This window comes from Marmota monax, unplaced genomic scaffold (genome assembly GCF_021218885.2).
Source record: "Marmota monax isolate L192 unplaced genomic scaffold, Marmota_monax_Labrador192_F-V1.1 WCK01_AAM20220418_F8-fsc00125, whole genome shotgun sequence".
In the NCBI taxonomy this organism is placed as follows: domain Eukaryota; kingdom Metazoa; phylum Chordata; class Mammalia; order Rodentia; family Sciuridae; genus Marmota; species Marmota monax.
This window is the reverse complement of record NW_026695235.1, coordinates 11989180-12002764: the sequence shown is the minus strand read 5'-3', so window position 1 is coordinate 12002764 and position 13585 is coordinate 11989180. Positions and strand designations below refer to the sequence as shown.

The following is a 13585-nucleotide window of genomic DNA, read 5'->3' as shown; positions in this document are numbered from 1 at the left end:
CCCCAGGATCGAGGCAGACTTTCCCCCGCGGCTGCAGGCCAGCCTCGGGCCAGGTGGGGCTTCCCTCCAGTCTGGGGCCTGGACAAGGGCAGGGTGGAACAGCCCTGGGCGGTTGGGGACACACTGTCCCACCCACCCCCAGCTGGTGGCCCTGCTGCTCTGCTCTGGCTTCCCTTGGACCTGAGCCCGCCTCTCCCACAGCCTCTCCCACGGCGCTCGGTGCGGCCCAAGTCCCTTCCTCTTGGATCTGTCCAGGGAGACCGTTGTCCCTCCTGAGGTCCAGCACACCCTGCGCCCCCATCCCCTGGCCCTGGTGGCTCCTTCTGCATCAGCCTGCCCCCAGCATGCCACCTCCTGAGCACTGTGGCTGTCCTTGTCACCATCTCTGCCTTCCTGGTGCCCCTCTCGCAGGTCAGGGGAGCCACGGGGCTGTTCAGAGAAAATGGCTCCTGGGTCAAAGGGACCCCATGACTTTAACCAGGTCTTCTCTGCCTCAACCTTCCCTCCCTCCCTCCCTTTCTCCACTCCCTCCTTCCCTCCCTCCTTCCTTCACTCCTTCCTCCCCCCTTCCCTCCCTCCTTCCTTTTTTCCCTCCCTCCTTCACTCCCTCTTTCCTTCACTCCATCCCTCCCTCCCTCCCTCCCCCCTTCCCTCCCCCCTTCCTTCCCTTCACTCCCTCCCCCATCCCTTCCTCCCTCCCCCCTCCCTCCTTCACTCCCTCCCTCCTTCACTCCATCCCTCCCTCCTTTCCTCCCTCCCTCCCTTCCTCTTCCTGGCGGTGCTGGGATGGAACCCAGGGCCTTGCACACAGTGGACCAACCAGTTTTCCACCATGGAGCTACGGCTCAGCCCTTTTAAGAAATCCATTTTGAGACAGGGCCGTGCTAAGCTGCCCCTCCCGCCTCGGCCTCCCTGAGAGCCGGGTCCCAGTGTGGGCTGCTGTGCCCAGCGGCTGACTCTCTCCAGGCCTCATCACTTGAATGGTGTCTGTGAAAGACGTCGTGGGACCAGCGCCTGACGAGGGAGCCTCACGCGGTGGCACCGTGGCGTTCCTGGGAAACCCTGGGCACTGCGCCCCCTGTGCTTCCCCTGGCAGTGCCCCTGCAGGTAAGCCTGCCTTTCGGAGGAAGTAGTGAGTCACACTCCACTCCCAGAGGACCATGAGATGCAAAAGGCCGACTGTGATGCTGGGCAGACAGCCCCAGCCACAGGCACAGAGCGCAGCTGTGCCCTGTGAGCACTTCCTCAGGGCCACATGCTCCCCAGGGACCTGCCTTTCCTCCAGGAGTCCATATGTGTTTCGAGTTCAGTTTTTATTCTTCGCAGGTAAGGATTTGGACCCCAAAGAATCCTGAAAGATAAGCATTATTTTTTAAAGTATATTATCTTCACTTTAGTGAAGAGAAAATGGGAACAGATCAAATGACTAGAAAATGCCTTAGTGCTCCTAGGCCAGTGGCCACTCTGACCCTCAGTCTCCTCATCTCTGAGAAGGGAGTGAAATGATCCACAGCCACCACACACATCTCCTGAAAGAGCACACACCGTGTATTTCTTTATCACTATTCCATACTCCAACTTCCTGCTCCAGGAATCTCCAGAGCACTCTCACTACTATGAAATGCAAGGGGGAGGGCTGGGGATGTGGCTCAAGCGGTAGCGGTAGCGCGCTCGCCTGGCATGCGTGCAGCCCCGGTTCAATCCCCAGCACCACATGCACACAAAGATGTTGTGTCCACCGAAAACTGAAAAATAAATACTAAAAAAAACTCTCTCTCTCTCTCTGTCTTTCTCTCTCTCAAAAAAAAAGAAAGAAACGGAGCCTGGCCGACTCTGTCTTTGACCACTCAGCACATCACCGCAGAGCTCTGCGATCCGCTTCGCGCAGCTCCCGTCCACCCTGCATGCACCAGCTGGGGGACATGTCGGCAGGAAGATGGGCAGCTGGATACCCAGGTTTCTGGACACTGCGCACAGCCAGGCGGGCTGCACATAGACCAGCGGCGTGGGTGGGTGCCGAAGCAGGAGACGCTGGCTGACCGCCATCCAAGCTGAGGCCCTTTAACCCCAGCACTGCAGAAGCAGATCTGTCGGGTTCTTTGGGAAGGGATTCTGAAGAGGAGCTCAGCTGGTGGCCATGGGTCAGGCTGTGAAGGGGCCCGACCCCTTGTCCTTGGGCGGTGAAGGGAGCCATGCTCTGCATGGGACTGGGCTGCAGGCAGGCCCCGGGACAACACGCACTTTGTGGGTGCAGGGTCTTTGTAGGTGTCATGGCTAACCCCGAGGCCCAGGTCTGCTCCTTTCAGGACAGGAGGGGAAGGACCTGGGGAAGACAGCACCCGCACAACGGGACGTGGCTCCCGGGGCTGCTGTGGGCTGAGACACTGTCGTACTCGTCACCAGGTTCCGGGGCCCATCTGGCAGACCCAAGATAAAGCAGAGGCCGTGCCACCCTGGCAGCCTGGGGCCCACACCCTGGCCCTGGGCAGCAGACCCGGCCTGGACCTGCCTGTGGATGCTGACCTGCAAACAGGCACAGGGAGACCCACCTTGACCCTGAGGACCTGAGGGCACTGGACGGGTCTCTGCCTTCCTCCAGACCCGGTGCCAAGTCCTGCAGGCCTGGACCACCACACTGGCCGGACAGCCAGAAGCCCAGGAAAGGAAAAGGGGCCCAGACAGAGTGGAGCAGGGAGCCTCCTGCCCGCCACCTGCGCAGCGTCCTTTCCCTCCTCTCTCTGCCACACCCACCACGATGGCCCAGCCGTGGGTGACCCTGAACCGTTCCCAGCTCCTCGCAGAGGAGCGTGCGAGTGAGTGGCAGGGTGGGACTTCCAGAAAGGCCTTAGGTGTGCTGCCCCAGCCGACAGGTGATCCCTTCGGCCCTTTCTCCTCGAGCCTGGACTATGGCTGTAAGGGCCTGTGCTCCAGGGGACATTCTGTGATGTGGCATGCGTGACCTTGAGTTTTGGAAACCCAAGTTTAAGTGGCAGGTAAGTTCCAGTGCCAAGCACTGGACTCTGTATTCTAGAACCTACATTCTTCACTCTCCACACACACATGCTCACACACACACACACTCGCACGCACACGCAACGCACACACACACGCACACACGCGCACACGCACACACACGCACACATGTGCACATGCACACACAGGGCTACGATGACTCGTGGGAGGTTTTTCACGTCAAGGGGAGCAGGAGAGGCTTTGTCTGTGCAGGGGACGTCTGAAGGATGAAGGGTCCCGCAAGTGCCCCAGAAGCTGTGGCCACAGACCTCAGGCAGGGGAGGGGCAGAGGGTGACAGCGGTCCTGGTGCTGCTGAACTTGGCATGGAGGCCACACGCACCGCTTCTCTGGGCCCACAACAGGCAGAGTCCCAGAGCACAGCCACTTCCAAGTAGGGAGACGGGGAGGGGAAGCAGTGCAGGCTGCAGGCACCAGGAGGGGCAGAGCTGGCCGTGGGCTTCCCTCCCGTCCTGCCAGCGCCACGGGCGACACCCAGTGGCCTGCATCAGCTGCACGGTCCCGGGGGGCCTGGCCCAGCCCCTTCCTCATGTCAGAGCAGAGCCCAAGACCCTCCACCTCCTCTGGAACCTGCTGTGCTGGTGACCTCTGCACAGGACGAGGGTGGACACCTGCGGGTGGGTGGTCATGGGGCAGCAGGCGCCCTGCAGGGGACACAGCAGGGAGCAGTGGGGCCAGGTGTCTGCAGCTGTTCCTGGAGTTGCTCTCACCCTCTCCACGCAGCAGGGGCGGGAAGGGGGGGAGTCGCGGCCCAGGGCCGGCCTCTCAGACACCAGGGAGCCAGGGAGACTCTGCGCTGAGGTCCCTCGTCTCCCCGATGCCCACACCCCTGCTCAGCCCAGGAGGGGACACTTGGGGACAAGGCTCAGGCAGCGGCACCTGTGTCCCCAGGCTACAGGCTTCGATCTGGACAGTGCTCTCCCCCTGTTCTCAGGAGGCTTCCAGTGCAGGACCACGGCCCAGGGTGCCTGCGTGGCTGCGCCCGTCCTGGTCCTGGGCACCTTGGATTTCTGCCTCAATCAGACATCTTCTCTGGGCAGGGGGAGCTCCAGGGGGACTTGCTCAGGAGGCATGAGGCCCTGGGTTTGGTCCCAGAACTGCAGAAAAAAGGGGGGAATTATGGGCCGTGACAGTGGGTCCCAGAGCTGCGACAAGCATACAGGCAGCACCCAGGCCTCCCGGGTCCCCCACCCTTTCAGCCACACCTCCTGCCTCCCACTCAGCCCCTGCTGGCTGCGGTTCTGGCCTCTGATTCATGGCCTCATCAGGGATGCTGCACAAAAGGAACCCTACCTGTGTGGTCTGTGGGCTTCCGCCTTTCCTTTGGTTTCTGGAGACCCCTCGGCTGATGTGTGCCTCCATAATTTGCTCCTTTTCATTGTCCCGTGTCTTCTGAATGGCCTGTCAGTGTTTGAGAATGCCCAGGTCACTGACCCTGGTGAGACCTCACACAGGAGGCAGCTTGGCTCAGCAGGCATGTGTGTTGGAGGGTGACGTGGAGCAAGTGGCCGTCTCCAGGGAGGAGAGGGGCCATTCTCACAAGGAGAGCCTTCCTGTGCGAGGGCACAGGGTGGCCCAGCAGCAGGGGGTGCAGGGGGCAGTTCTCGGCAAACTCTCAGGCATGGCTGGCTCTTGGAAGCTTCCATCTGTTTCTCTGGTTCCTAATAAGGCTGCACACTCCTTGCCATCCTTTCAAACTCCTTTTCCAGCTGAATGTGCCAGAGAGGATTCTGATGTTGGCAACCCAGGACCCGGACGGGCCCCTCCCTTCTCAGAGGACATCATGGCCCTGCCAGCCTGACGCTCAGGCACATGTGACTGCAAGAACCTGCCGGGAGGCGGGGGACAGGGAGAGCACTGGGCACAGGGTTGGCCCTGCACCAGCCATGGGCCTCAGGCTCCTCCCGGGCATCCCAAGCCAGCTGAGGGAGGCAGGGACCTCAGTGGGGACACCTTCCTCTGGGCTCCGTCCCTTCCTCCCCTCCCCCGACCCTGGCCAGGGCAGCTGAGCTGATCAGGGAGGGCAGTCTCGCTCCTCCCTTAAAAGAAACCCGGGGCTGGGGCTGGGGCTCAGGGGTAGAGCACTGTGCTGCGAGGCAAAGGCCTGCCACGCTGCGCTCTTGCCCACTCCTCAGAAGTCTGCCCTGGCCCTGGGCCCCTGCCTGGCGCCTCCCCCAGCCCCCGTCGAGTCAGTCTGTCTGTGACATGCTGGGGGCGTCAGTCCAGGTCTGAGTCCAGGCGTCAGCAGAGAAGCCCTGGAGCTGCCTGGGTGGAATCGCTGCCGCAGCAAACACACAGCGGTCCAGTTTCCTGGGCCCTCCAGGGACAAGGCAAGGGACAGCCCCACTCCTAGAGGGCCTGCTGGCCCTGCGCACCCAAGGTGGCCTCGAATGCCCAGGTGTGTTACGGGTCATCTGGAGCAATGGCAGACGAGGTGGCCTAGAGTCCCGCACATGCCCCCTGGGAGGCTGAGTAGCCGTGGCACTGCCAACTTCTTCCTGTGGTCCTTCCTTGAAACCCTGCCACCCAGCCTGTCCATCCCAGGCGGCAAACAGTGGCATCCAGTGTCGAACCCACAGCCACCTGCAACCAGAAGGCAGCAGGGGGCTGCATCTCCAGTGGACCCCGAGGGAGCCAAGCCCAGGTCAGCAGCACCCCTCACCTCCAGGGCAGCACCTGCCGGGGCCAGCGTGCACAGACCGTCTCCTGGGCCACTCTGCCCATAGCAGATGGGGCTCCCTCGCACACCCTCCCCCACCCATGTGGCCTGTCCCCTGGCTGGGCCCCTGCTGACCACCCACCCAGGTCTCTGCAACAGTCCCTGGGATGAACTCACTGCACTGCAAGTGCCCCAGGCCCTGGACTCTCCACACGGACAGAGGCTGCTCAGGGTCCAAGGAGGGTGCGGGTCGGCAGAAGGGAGGGGTCCACCAGCAGCAGCTGCGGCTCTCACAGGAGAGGGTCAAGTGGTAGAGGTGACCTCCTGAGCAGAGAGGGCAGCAGGGCAGTACTGAGGGCTCAGCACCTGCCACCTTTGGACACAGCCCCAAGCACAAGTGTCCTGTGCCCCTGCAAGAGTCCCATGCCCTGCTCTGCCACCCCAGTCTGTCCCCTGGGGATGGCTGGGGGTCCTGGGGCAGGATACCCCAGAGCAGGCCCCTCATGACAGCCTTGGCCTCTCCTCTGAGCAGGGGAGCGAGGCAGCCCCCAGGGCAGCACTGCCCAGAGACTGCTGGGACCTCAGGTAGAGGTGGGGGCCGCCAGCGGGGCAGGACCCAGATGCAAGGCCCTGGCCCCCGGCCCAGCCCCAGGAGGAGGCCACAGAGATTGGGGCAGGTTGCTGGAGGTGCAAGGTCAGGGCTCCAGGGATGGGTGTGCGAGATTCAAACGCTGGGAGGCCCCAGGAGGAAGAGGCTGGCAGGAGCCGAGGACACGGGGTGTGCGCAGGAGAGGGGCCCAGAGGGAGCCACAGGGAGGGATCGAGGAGGCGGGTGGGAAGTGGGAGCCCCAGCAGCCGGGCGAGCCCACAACCTGGCCCTGGCTCAGTCCGGGAGTGTTCTGGAGGCTCGGGAAGATGCCTGGGGCCAGCCCTCCAGTTCTCCAGCCCTCCCTCTCTGCTGCTGGGGGCAGGAGGTGGGGTGGGTGCTGCTCCCAGGTAGCAGGGTGCCGGGAGGGGCTGGGAGCCACCCTCCTGCCCACCAGCGGCACTCAGGGATGGGGCTCCCCGTGGCGGGTTCAGGCTCCCTCTGGGTGGGCTGCGCTGATGGCCTCCGGGAACCCGGCGCCTCATGAACCTGCTGCTGGCAGCACTGCTCTGGCCACACCTGCAGAGTCACCCTGCCCACGAACCACAGCACCCATCCTCAAGCGGACAGTCACCTCCCTGAGGTGTGGCCTCCCAGGACAGGGCCTCGCTCGTAGGGGCAGGTGGGTACCTCGTGAATGAAAGCACGAGCTGACCAGTGAGCAGCACAGGTGGAGGCCGGGGAGGACGCCTCAGCTTGCATCGGGGTGTCCCCTCCTGCGTGGCTGTCTCTGAGTTGCTACTGTTTGGTGTTGGGCACAAGGCCACATGGTGACCACAGGGCTCCAGGGCCAGGACCACGCTCCCCACTGCCAGGCCGGGCCCCGTGGCCAGCCAGGTGGAAAGTCTTGAGGGCTCAAGGCGCTCTGTGCCCACCACGTTGGCCTGGCTGTGGCCGCCAGGGGGACACGGAGGGTCCTGCAGGGGCAGGAGCAGAGGCACCCGGGGGTCTCACCCTTTCCTTCTTCTTCAGCAGCAACCGCTCAACGTCAACTCGACTCGCTTTCTAGGTTAGTTGCTATTCCGAGCACCTTCCCTGTTCTTCCTGCTTCCCGCTCGGTTTGTCCCACTATTTATAGTTGACTATTTAAGAGGCACAAATTACTGTTGTAACAGCCCTTAGATTTCAAGAGACCGCTGAAGACAATTAGCTGAAGGGTTTGCTGATGGCTCCTTCTCCCGGGGGCTGGCGGAAGCTCTGCCCCCTTCCTTAGGTGACGATGTGTTCTCCAAAAGCAGGCCTCCCCCTAGACAAACTGCTCCCCCAGGAAGCTGGCTCTCCCACTCCCCGCACCCACCGTCCCCAGAGAAAGAAGGGCCCTCTCCCCTGCGGGCTCCCACAGGCTCAGGACCCACCAGGTCCTCCGGCTCCACGTCCAGCTCTCTAGGTGGCAGGGTGGCTTCCACTCCAGGAAGCAGAGGGAGAAAAGGTAGGACCCCCAGCCGCAGCCTGCCCGCAGCCGCTCGGGGCCAGACACACTGCCAGTGCTTCACCGTGTCCACTTATCAAATCCTCAACCAGGAGGTAGGTCCTGCCACTCTCCACAGAGACGCAGAAACCGACACGGCCCATGGCTTCCTGTGCTGCCCACCAGGTCCTGAGCCCCGCACCGTGAGCTCCTCTGGGTGGGCCATCCTGGGGCTTACCTGGGCAGGGGACACGGTTTTGACGCTATCTTCAGTGGTGTTAGGTCTGCGTGGTTATTTAAGAGCTGAACACCATCTCAGGCTGCGGTCTGGCCCTCGTGCTGCTGTGCCTGAGGAAATGGATGGGGGACACAGGTCTGTACCCATGGGGTTTGCAGTGCCTTCACTACCTCTGGGGATGCTGGAGCCCAGAGAGGCTGAATCAGGCTGGGCAGAGCTCTAGGGTCCCGGCCCATGGACAGAGCCGTGGCGGGGTCCCATGAGCTCTGTGGCTGGGGCTCAGACCAGAGGCGGTAGGTGAACGAGGAAGGAAGGGGGCAGGTGATGGTTGGAACAGGGTGGGGAGAGCCTGTGAGCGGGTGGTGCCCCAGGCCCACAGCCAGCCCTGCCAGCCCATCCTGTCCTTCCCTTGCCCTGGCTTCTGGTGAAAGGCCCCCTCTGCCACACCTGCATTTTCACATGGAAGCCATAGTTCTTGAGGCCGAGGGGGGGCACTTCTCCTAACTCGCCTCGCCTGGGACCCTCAGGCGGCACAGCAGAGCGAGCATGTGGCGCAGGCTGCTGCATGCATCAGGGGCTGTGCTGGGGACTGCAGCCCCCACCCCGCCACCCAGGGCATCTCCTGGGCAATCCAGCAGAGTTGCAAGAAGACCCAGGGCCTCCTGCCCACAGCCTCCAACACACAGCCTGCTAGCTCTCAGGTCCTGGAGAACGGGGGCTCTGGGTACACCGGAGCCCTGGACAACCATGTGGTATTTGCACTTTTCTGAAGGTCCCCAAGCACCACAGTGGGAAACGTGAAGGAGCGTCGTGGAGCAAGCTGAGCGCATCACGATGGCGGGTGGACCCACTGGGGCCCACAAGGGCACATGCCACCCCCTAGGGGCTGTAGCATCCCAATTTAGATAGTAGGAAGATGGAGGGCCCTGGCCATTCCAGAAAGCCGACCTTCACCCACAGTCACAGAAATCTCCCACCTGCCCCAGGGGCCTATCAGGACCAGCTCTGGGGAGAGCTGCAGACCAAGGGAGAGGGCCTGTCTGCGAAGACAGTCATGGCCCCTCTGCCTGATCCAGCAGAGCCCATTTCCCACAGGACGCCCCGCCGACCTGGATGGTGGCAAGGACGCTGGCTCCTTCCGGATCCTCAGAGAGCAGCAGCTGGGAGCTAAAGATGGCAGACCCCCCTTTCTCCTGGAATGCCTGCTTCCTGGCTCAGGACGCCCGTGGAGGGGAGCACTGCACCACCAGGAGGGGCAGTGTCACAGGCCATAGCACCAACTTCAGGGTGCCTAGGATGGTGTGAGCCAGGGCTGGGGAACTTGCCCGTGTCCTCCCACCTCTGGCCTTTGTGAAGTGGCCCTGTGTGGGGGACCACTGCTGGCCAGGTGGACGCCTGCCCGCTGGTGTGTCTGGAGCAGGCGTGTTCTCCGAGAAGGTGCGTTTCCCTCAAAGAGCCTGCTGGGAAAACACAGGCAGGGCATCTCCTGGGGCCAGTTGGCTGGGAGAGTTTTCTAAGACACAGATGATGTAAAAACACACAAGCAAGTTGGTGGTTCCCAGACAGCCTACAGCGTCCCCATGGGACACAGCCACCCATCCTGGGCACAGACCTGAAGAGCGCACAGCAGGGACCCAAACAAGAACTGGAAGGAAAGCACTGCTTCTAGATAAACAGGAACAGGACAACAGATTCACCAACCCACTAATGGACTCCCTCCTCCCAGGAATGCTTGCTTTTCAAACAGCCCATTTCTAAAATCCTAAAAGCCAACAACAGAGGGGAAACTGTGAAAATTGTGTTTCCTAAAATGACTTTTTTTTTTTGGTACTGGGGATTGAACCCAGGGGCACTTAACCACTGAGCCACATCCCCAGCCCTTTTTAATTTAGAGACAGTGTCCGAGAGTTGCTAAGCGCCCATTAAGTTGCTGAGGCTGGCTTTGAATTCGTGATCCTCCCACCTCAGCCTCCCAAGCCACTGGGATTACAGGCATGTGCCACTGTGACCGGCCTAATACTTCTGCTTTTGCTTTTCTTTTGCATTCCCCTCCCCAGTACAGAAGACTGAACCTAGGGGTGCGCTATCACTGAGCCACATCCTCAGTGCTTTTTATTTTTTATTTTGAGATGTTTTCCCTAAATTTCCCAGGCTGGCCTTGAACTTGACCTCCTGCCTCCTGAGTCACTGGGATTATAGGCCTGCTCCACCACATCCCGCTTTTTTGTAGAAAAATATGTAGCATTCCAAACATAGATAAAAAAGAATCACACAGGGCTGGGGCTGTAGCTCAGTGGTAGAGCCCTTGCCTCGCATGCATGAAGCATCCAGTCGAGCATCATATAAAAAGAAATCAATAAATAAAGATGTGTCCATCTACAACTTAAAAAAAAAAAAAGAATCATACAGTAACCCACCAGGTACCACCACCAACTTCAACTTGGGAACACGTGGGTCCTTCACACTTCTCCTGCCTCTCAACGACCTCAAGGTCAGGAAGGTGACTGGCCTTCTGCTTTGTGGCAAGTGCTCCACCACTGAGCTAGTACCAGCACACAGACACCTCTGTGACACACCAGCCACAGCCACCAAACCCCAGGTGCACCCCCCCCCCCCCCCCCGTTAAACACCGCTCCTGCTCCCCACGCCCCCACGGGTTCAGGCCTCCTCCTTCCCAGAGGAGCTCTGTGCAGTCCGAGAGAGTGCCCAGCTGCGGCGGAGGAGCTGCCACTGGGGACACATGTGCAGGCACAAGGCCCAGGAGCAGCTTGTTCCGCACCTTCGTCCAGAGAAATGCCCTGGTCTGAGCAGAACTTTCCCCAGGGGGATTCTTTCAAGAGGAAACCCAGCTGCCAGCCACCTCAGAGTGCCTGCCTGCTGTCCTCTCCGCGCACCTCTTCCTGTCCCAGGGAGGAAGGGGCAGGTCAACCCAGGAAGTCGTTCGCACAGAGGAAGACAGCCAGGCCAGGGGGCATCCACCTGCAGCAGGAGTCTGGCCCTAGGAAAAGGTGCAGCCTCCTGCCTCTCTGCCACCTGGTGGAGCCTGGAGAAGACAGGCCGCCACCACCACCTCCCCAAGGCCCCCATGTCCTGCTCCTGAGGTGCCTGGCATCAGAGCGCAGCAGGCTCTTGGGTGTGGCCTCCTCCTGTGACCAGCCCCTGTGGGACCAGTGCCACATGTGGCCCAAGCACACCAGTCAGTGGTGGGACGGTGGCGGGGGTGCAGTCACTCCCCAGTGGGTGAGCCCGGCAGCTGTGGGCTTGGAAGGGGCGCAGGCCTGCAGTGCTGTGACCTCACATGGGGCCAGCAGCCTTTCCTGTTGAAGCAGCCGGAGTCGGGGCTTTTACGCTAAATTATGATAATGCCCGACTCCCCAAATCCAGGCACATCTTTAATTTGTATCAAGACAGAATTTAATAATTAACCTATAAGGCTTAAAAAAGCCAATGCCTGTGTCCATCCCAGACTAGACCTGGAGGCAGGAGACACACAAGCACCGTGGGAACCATCCCCTTGACCCTGTGACTTCCATCCCCAGGCAGGGAGATGTGCAGAAACGCAGCCCCTGGCAGAGCAGAGCGGAGGTCATGTTCAGCAAGGCAGGACTCCGGTTGGTGGAAGCCAGGAGCACTGGGAGAAAAGCTTCTGCCCCGGAAGCCCGTTCCCTGGAGACCACAAGGAGCCCCCAGAGGGACTGGAGACGCCCCAGCAGCCTATTCTCCAGAACCCACTCCAGGGCCAGGGGCACCCCCAGAGGCAGACGCTGGCACGGTGCCTGTGCAGGTCCCAGGCAGGAGGGGACACAGCCCGTGTGAGCAGGGGCGTGGCAACATCCTGGGGCGGGGCCAGAGAAACTGGGCCCACTTCCCCAGAGCCCAGCCAGGTGCCTGCTCTCCTTGCCCCCAGTGAGGCAGACTCCATGTCAACATAGGGGCTCTGTGGGCATGTCCATGTGGGGATGTCACCAGGGGTGAGGTGACACCATTGGGAGATGCCTTGGAGAGAGAGGTGCCCCTGTGGGGGATGCCACCATAGAGACACGACACCCACAGGGGATGGGCTACTTCACAGACAGAATTAACCGTGGCTTTTCACTTGTGTTCCCTAAGGTCATAGGTTAGTAGATGCTATCGCGAGAGAGAGATGGCAGGTACGTGTGGGCAGGAGGGCCACGCCTGGATAGAGACAAGTGGCAGGCAGGTGGGTGGGTGCATGGAAGAGACACCAGGAGGCAGGAGGGCAGGTGGGTGAGTGGTGAGTGCGCGGGTGACAGGTGTCAATGGGTAGGTGTGCGCAAACACCCACATGGGTGCAGAGCTGTCTGCACAGTGAACTCCAGGGGATGCAGGGTGCCCATCAAAGAGAGATGCCAGCTAACAGCTTGGTGGCCACCATATGGCACTTGAGGGACATCTCAAAACCCCTAATGGCAGCGGCTGTGGAGAGAGATGGGCGCGGGTGTCACTGCTTCTTCCCGTCAGGTCCAGTTCAGAAGGCAACCAGCCTGTCCTCAGCAACACCTTTCAGAATCAATTCCAAGCCAGTGCCCCTGGGTTCTCTGGTGACCTTTCTCTCCCCAGTAGAAAAGCCCACTGGGGAAGCATGCCCATGGGACCTCCACCAGGGGTCCTCACCCTGCAGTGGGGGCCAGTGCACATGGACCCCACTCTGGGCCCTTTCTCTTGTGGGGCCACATAACAGTGGCAGGGCCACATAACAGTGGCAGGGCCTCCTTCTCATCCAACCTGCCAGTGCCGTGGCATGGGTCTGGCCTGTGGGTCCCAACTGTTGTCTGGTTCTCATCTTGGGACCTTCTAAGCCAGCAGGGAGGGACAGTCCCCTCCTGCCAGACTGTGTCTATGAAGCAGTATAAGCAAAGGTGGGGGCTCCCAAGAACTGGTCAGTGTTCCAGTCCCACTACCTTGCAGGACTGTCCTAACTCCACTCACCATCCTACAGCTGGGGGTGGGCTCAAGTCCACCCTGGCTGGGCCACTCTCCAGGATGTGCCCCAGCACCAGGGCTCTTCATTCCTGCCCTCTGCCCCATGCCCACCTCACCAGCGCCTAACCTCACTGGGAATCAGAAGCCTCAGCCTCCCAACAGGAGGCTAAAATGGGGAAGTTGCCGTCACAACTGCCACTACGGAAGAACAGTGCAGAGACCGTCCTAGCCAAGGCAACGGCTTGTGAGCCAAAACTGTCATTCTCCACCAGAACCAGCCATGGAATGGAGTCACTCTGGTGGCCTGGACTGCCCTGAGCCACCCTTTGCAGCTTCCAGTCATCAGGCTGCAGCTGGGCCCCTTGTCTGTTTGCACCGACATGTACCGGAGGGACGCGGTGTCCCTGAGATGGCCCCGAGATGGCCCTGCTAGCCTTACAGCCCTGGAGCTACTGCTCGGCCTCCCAGAATGTCACATCTGAACAGTGTGGCAGCGCAACGGCGTGCTTGCTCCTTGAAGTCTGCAAGTCCCTGAGCCACAGAATGTCCTCACCATTTAGTTACTCCAGGAAGCCTAAGTGAACGTCCCTGCCCTGTGACCTACAACCCATCTCTGCCTCGGCAGGGCCTTCTGCAGCAGGGCCCACCCAGGCTTTCTG

At 61.0% G+C, this 13585-nt stretch overlaps 1 protein-coding gene across 2 annotated transcripts; it reads right to left on the bottom strand.

Annotated features, from left to right (window-relative positions):
- Positions 1 to 1294: 1294 nt before the first annotated feature.
- Positions 1295 to 12457, bottom strand: LOC124089066 (uncharacterized). Of its 2 annotated transcripts, XM_046439002.2 has the most exons (5): positions 10762 to 12457; positions 7983 to 8092; positions 5868 to 6014; positions 4325 to 5614; positions 1295 to 4128 (listed from the first exon to the last, which is right to left on the bottom strand). In XM_046439002.2, exon 5 carries the CDS (start codon positions 3336 to 3338, stop codon positions 2397 to 2399), a length of 942 nt encoding a protein of 313 aa, XP_046294958.1. In that variant the 5' UTR covers positions 3339 to 4128; positions 4325 to 5614; positions 5868 to 6014; positions 7983 to 8092; positions 10762 to 12457; the 3' UTR covers positions 1295 to 2396. The 2 variants fall into 2 exon arrangements, with proteins under 2 accessions (XP_046294958.1, XP_046294960.1); XM_046439004.2 differs by lacking the exons at positions 7983 to 8092; positions 10762 to 12457 and adding an exon at positions 6967 to 7605.
- Positions 12458 to 13585: the final 1128 nt, after the last annotated feature.

Excerpts from the sequence above, each read along its gene's own strand:
- LOC124089066 (XM_046439002.2), bottom strand. The coding sequence starts at position 3,338 with ATGCCAAGTTCAGCAGCACCAGGACCGCTGTCACCCTCTGCCCCTCCC.